Source organism: Vitis vinifera, chromosome 14 (assembly GCF_030704535.1).
Source record: "Vitis vinifera cultivar Pinot Noir 40024 chromosome 14, ASM3070453v1".
Lineage (NCBI taxonomy): Eukaryota > Viridiplantae > Streptophyta > Magnoliopsida > Vitales > Vitaceae > Vitis > Vitis vinifera.
The window spans coordinates 21941359-21947720 of NC_081818.1; the positions used below are offsets into that span (position 1 = coordinate 21941359).

General features: G+C 29.2%; 1 protein-coding gene across 1 annotated transcript; it reads right to left on the reverse strand.

The window, feature by feature from the left end:
* Positions 1-2353: 2353 nt before the first annotated feature.
* On the reverse strand, positions 2354-4169 carry LOC100232990 (allene oxide cyclase). Its single transcript, XM_010662200.3, has 3 exons — positions 3328-4169; positions 3121-3242; positions 2354-2887 (listed from the first exon to the last, which is right to left on the reverse strand). The coding sequence occupies exons 1-3, from the start codon at positions 3557-3559 to the stop codon at positions 2486-2488; spliced, it is 756 nt and encodes a 251-aa protein (XP_010660502.1). The 5' UTR covers positions 3560-4169; the 3' UTR covers positions 2354-2485.
* Positions 4170-6362: the final 2193 nt, after the last annotated feature.

Sequence of the window (6362 nt, forward strand, 5' to 3'; positions counted from 1 at the left end):
ATCACTCTTGAATTTTCTCTCAATGTTTACAATCGGTGAAAGTAAAATAACAATATCCTAGTAACAAATTTTAGCTAAAATAAATAAAATACAAAGCTAGAATTGAAGGCTGCATTAAAGGATATACACATTATGGTTTAATGCACTCAAAGATCAAAATAATAGCTCGTAGGATTGATGAAAAGTTAATTCAAGGAACTTTTTACATATTAAATTTAATTCTGAGCTTATATATATGAGATGCGTTGAAAAACTAATTGTTTAGACTGAATTTTCCTCACTAGGTGACTTGGGTAGTTGATTGATTCACTAGCTATTGGTGGCAAAAGGTATAATAGGAAGTTGTTAGATGCGATAATGCTTGACTGATTGACCTAGGTGGTCGATTGGTATCCTTTTAACTTTAATGGTTTTAAGAAAAAAAAAAAAAACAATAGACAAATTTAAGTTCAAAATAAAGGGATTTAGAGTAAGAATGGCAACGGGGCGGATCGCCTCGATCCCAACCCCGCCCCGTTTATTAAAAACAATTCTCATCCTCGTCATGTTTAAAAAATTAAATGGAGCGGGGCGAGTATGGGAAATTCTCATACCCGCCCTGTCCTTTGTCCCCCATTTAACTTTTTATTTTTATTTTTTTTAATTACATTAAAATAAATATATTTTATAAATATTAAAATTATTATATTTTTTATAACTTATTTTATTAAATTTTTTTATTGTTATCTATATATTAAAAATAGTAAAATAAAATTTTAAATTAAATTAATTTTAAAATTTAAATTAAATTAAAAATTAAAATTAATTTTATTTATAATCAGGGCAGGGTAGGGCGGGATGGGGCAATACCCGAACCTGCCCCGAGTTTAAAAAAAAAAATCTCATACCCGTCCCAAACCCGTTTATTAAAATTAAACCTCATCCCATTAGGGGCTTGGCGGGGGTAGGGACCCGAAAAAACTCGTCTCATTATTATCCCTAATTTAAAGTGTGTTTGATAGTGATTTTAAAAAGTATTTTTAACAGTTTTTTAATCATTGAAATATAAAAAATTTTAAGTGTTAGAAACACTATAAACACTTCCTAAAATCACTATATGCATTCTTAGAGTGCATTTGAAATTGATTTTAAAAAAACGTTTTTAACATTTTTAACACTTGAATGATGAAAATTTTCAAGTAAAAAAAATATTAAAAGAATTTTTTTAAATTAGTACCAAACAAACTCTTAGTAAATTAGACTTCATAAAAAACCTTTTGAAGAACATTTTAGACCACTTTAATAAAGCTTTTTTTTTTTTTTTTTTTGTCAAAAATGGTTTTCATTCGATCTGTAAAGGATTCTTTTTCTTATCTAAGATCATTTTGGATGAGTTTAAGTATTTTAAAGACAAATAAAATGCACTGGAATCCTAATACACTAATTCAACCTTACATGAAAATGTTCTAAGGGGCATTCAACACACTAATATCTAATATCTTTATAATGCTTCTTGATTTTCAATTTACTCTTTGAATTATTTAATTATTTTAAAAAACCAAATAACTCTAACCTTATTCTAAAATATATACTAAAATTTAATCTCATAATTAATAAGTATGATTGAATTTGAACAACTAAAAAGTATAAAAATAAATTTAAATTTAAATACAAGTAAATAAGGCTAAAATACAAAAAATAAAATTTAAATACAAAGAAATACGAACATTATCAAAATATTAAAAAAATAAAATCTATTTTATTTAATCTCATAACCCCTTTTAACTTATTATTAATATGCCCATAAATTAATTTCACATGCCAAATCTGCCCCATCCATAATCCTCAAAAACACATGGGAAAGCTGAAAAGGCAATAAATAAAGCATGTTGTTTTTTCCACCAATCACGTGATGTTGTAGCATCCCAATAAAGTAAATAATTTATACTCGGGTTTCTTTATTTTAGGAATTTGCTGTCAAGGGCGTGCAGGAGCCCAAAAAACGTACCATATGAGAAGTGGTAGGTGAGTCTGATTCAACACCACGTGGTCCATGCCACACGTGATAACCCATGTCCCAGGAACCCTTATATTATTAAGACCACAAAATTAAAAACATTGGTATAAATTCTATAAACCACCTCGAATTATTATTTGTCTCCTACCCCACCTCAATTCATATCACTTCAACCAAACCTACTTGGCTAGTGATGGTCAATTATTAATTAATTAATTAATTATACTTAAATTTTAATTGTATTTATTAATGTTTTTATTTTTTTGACGGGTTAAAAAAAGATAAAATATTTAATTTTTTTTTATTCAATTAAAACTCACCATTGATAGTGATCGATGAAAAAAGTGCCAATCCCTGTGGCATAATTATAGTCTTTATTGAAATCTAAATATTACATAGGGTGCTTTAGCTTGTAAAGGCTTGAGCTCCACTTTGGGACAATGACCCCACAACCACTGCCAAAACGCATAATTTCCTACTTGTCAAGGGTCAGTCGGTGAAATTAGCAATACAGGCATGGGGCTCACAGGCCTTAGCGGAAGGCGCTGGCTCCACATTGGGAGACGGGGAGACCGGCTTCCCCAAGAGATCCGCCGGCAACTCCTTGATGCCCTTCAAGTAAAAGGTGTAGAAGAGCTTAAAGGGGAAAACAATCTGCTGAAGCTTAACCTGACCGTAGGCCCCTTCGAAGATTCCGGAACCACCGGTGATGGCCAGATACGTATCCTCGTAGGTCAAGTAAGCCCCCTGCACCGATATGTGACCATAGTCTCCGAAATAGAAGCTGTATGTGGCCTCGTATCTGTCTCCTTTCTTCCCTGGAACATTCTGTATCAGCACGCATAGCCCCGCTGTTACTCCCAACCGCTTCTCCAGGTCTCCCGTGTAGATCTGCAATTCAACATCGTTTAATTGTAAAAGGTTAGGTAGTGTTTTCTTTTCCACCGAAACGCTAGATTTTCTCGGGAAATTTGAGGAAAAGTTGCCTTGTTTGTTGAAATTTCTTTTCAAGAACTTGCTTTGTTATTTCTTTACACTGACTTTACTTTAAAAGTCAATTTCCAGGAAAAAAAAAAAACGGATCCTAATGAGGGAAAAGAAAAAACAGAGGACGAGGGAGGTGCCTTGTTGCTGAAAGGGACGAGATCGCCGAGGGAATTGACAGATTTCTGGCTCAATCGGAGGTAAGCTGGGCTTCCACGGTCTCTCTCATTGATCTCGTACACATGGAGTTCCTGCACTTTAGCTGCACAGAACCCAAAAAAGAAGTCAATCGGAAGACCAAACAAAATAGTTAATCCTTAAGCAATGAAAGGATGGAAATTACTCACTGGGTCGGGGAGGATCTGAAGGGCTGCTCTGGGCTTTGCATGAGAAAGAGATAGATCTCGCGGGTTTGGGGAAACTGTAGTGTGTGGAGTGGAGCGTGAGGTTGTGGGATGGAGATGGGTTGGAGAACTTGAAAGGGAGGAGTCGGTGGGCAGGGGTAGAGGAGACAGATCTAGGGTTGAGCAGCTTGAACGAGGAAGAGAAGTTCCTGAGAGCAGGGGTAGAAGAAGCCATTATCAGAGAAAGCTATCAAACGAGAAAGAAAGAAAAAGAATGATAGGATGACGATGAGTGTGAGAGGACCATGATGCCATTATATACATGTCCCTATATACCTATGGACTTCCCACTTCCCACTGCCCGCATCCCACGCCCCACTGTGGCGGCCTCCACTTTCGCGGTCGGCGGTCTACTAGCAAAAAACCGAAGCAAAAGTATTTGTAAGTTTTTATTCATACGCACAATTCACGTGCCATGGAAAGTTGAAACAGCCACATTCAACTAAATATTCCAAACCATCCAGAAGACTCGGGAAGATGGACGCGCAAGAATTGGGAACCCGTCCGTACGCGACAAATGATGGTATAAAAAACGTGGTATGAATTTTGGACTGTGGGGTGGTTGTGTCAATTTTGAGTTCCTGTCATACCTTAAAAGTTTATGTTGGATATTTTAGATGCCTTTGAGATTCAAATTCAATCTAAGTTGGACGGTGATTAGAGCACATGAATTGCTCAAGATAAATTGGTCTTGTTATTAGGAGGTAAAGTTCATCTTGCTTCTAACTTCTACTTCGTATAGTTTGTTTTAATCGAATGTATTTATGTTAAATGTCACATTTTTTGAAAATCGGATCAGATTGATTGATTCAATAATAGCATTAGGCAATTAAATGGCTAAACTAATCACATGCTTGTACTTAATAAAATACAAATAACAAATAGTGGTGGCTATCAAACCATGCTTGTATCCTATCTTTTTAATATAATTTAAGGTGATAAAATAAAAATATTATTTATTAATGTGACAATTATTACTTATATAGGAAAAAAATAGAAAATTTTAAAATAAAGTTATCTAGCTTCATTTGTAGTATGATAAGCATAAAAAAAAATTATTGGCAAAATAAGATAATATTTTTTTAAAATAATAAAATATACAACTATAAATTAAATAATAAAATATTATTTTACTTTTGAACAAGGATTGCATTTTACTAATTAATAAAATTAAAAATATTTGTATATTTAAATTGTTTATATTTTTTGAACCTTGTATTGTAATTTTTATTTTAATAATTATATATATATATAATTTTAATACACTTAAAATATTGCTTTGACTAATGAATTAAGACTTAAGTGGTGTTTATATTTTAGTTGAATAAAAAGTTAAACTATTTAACTTTTTTTTATTTAGGTAAAAACAATTTGTTGATATTAGTTAATATAATTAAATTGAATTTATTGATAACAAGTTCACTTTAATTATGTTGATTAATATTAATAGATTATTTTTAATTGAATAGGAAAAGTTAAGGGTTTGTTTGGTAACTGTTTTCGAGAACAGTTTTATGTTTTCTAGAACAAAAAAAAAAAAAAAAAAAACTAGAAAACACGGTTGACAACCAAGAACTTTTATCTGTTTTTTGTTCTAAAAACTAAAAAATAAGATATTTTTAGATAACATTTTTTAATTGTTTTCACTTATTTTTTTTAGAATTGTTTTAAAAAATAATTATACAAACATACATAATGATTAAAAATAAAGGTGTAAATATAAAAATAATTTTTAAAACACATTTTAAAATATTAAAAATAAGTTCAAAATATTTTAAGTTTTCAAACAAATTTTTGTTTTACAAAACATTATAAAATAGTTTTCAAAAACTAATTTTCAAACCTATTTTAAAAAACATTAATAAGGTCTAAATATTTTAGTTTTTTCTGTTTTGTCAAAAAAATAAAAACCACCTTAGTAATCTTTTTAATTTAATGATTGTTTCAATAATTATAAAATTAAAAAATCATTAAAGCCTCTTATAATTAGATGGAGGAAAAAAAAAAAAACTTATAAAAACATGTGTGTGGAATATAAAGGAGAAAAAGTAGGTAATGATTAACGAAGCATGTGAAAATGGTGGGACTTTGGTGGATGACAAAGAAATACTAAAACAAAGGTGACAGCAAAAAGTGAAGGGGAAGTGTGGAGTAGGTGAGCAATTTTGAGAAGCAAGCCGGTAGCCGAAGGATTTTTGACGAGAGTATTGGAGTTTAAAAAAATAATTCCTAAATTATTATTATGAAATTTTTTTTTTTAAATTTATCATAGCTTTTATTAAGTAAAAAAAGAACATTATTTTCTTTTAAAATCATCATTTCAAAAAATAATTTATATACAAAAACAAATTGTTTTTGGAAGATATGATTTCTAAAATTCATTTTTTTTAAAAAAAATTATACACTAAAACCGTATCTTCAAGAGACGATTTATTTATTTATTTTTATTTTTTTAAAAGGGAAAAATCGTTTCTTGAAGAGACGATTTTCTAAAGTGACAATTTTTCCTTAAAAAAAATTGTTTGGGAGAAATTGTCTCGATTTCCTAAAAAAAAAAACAAATATTTTTTCATTCTCTATAAAAATTTTAATTAATGATATATTTTTAATAATATAATTATTATAAATATATCTTATAAAATTAATTAATTTTGTTTACTAAATTTAATATATAAAAAATTATTATTAATTTATTAAATAATTATTTGCAAAATAAATAATTTTGTTTTTAGTTTATTAAAATTTTTTAGTTTGTTCAATGTTCATTTAAACAATTTTTGGATAATTTTTATTAAACAAAGAAATTTTTGGACAATGTTATTAAAAACAATTTTAAAATTCTATTAAAAACAATTCTTTTGGATTTTTCTAAATGCATTTTTCTGAATTTTTATAAATAATAAAAAAACTTTCTTTTATTAAAAATAATATTTTAAAATTATTGTTTTATCAAAACACTTTTATAGAATTCTTCATCT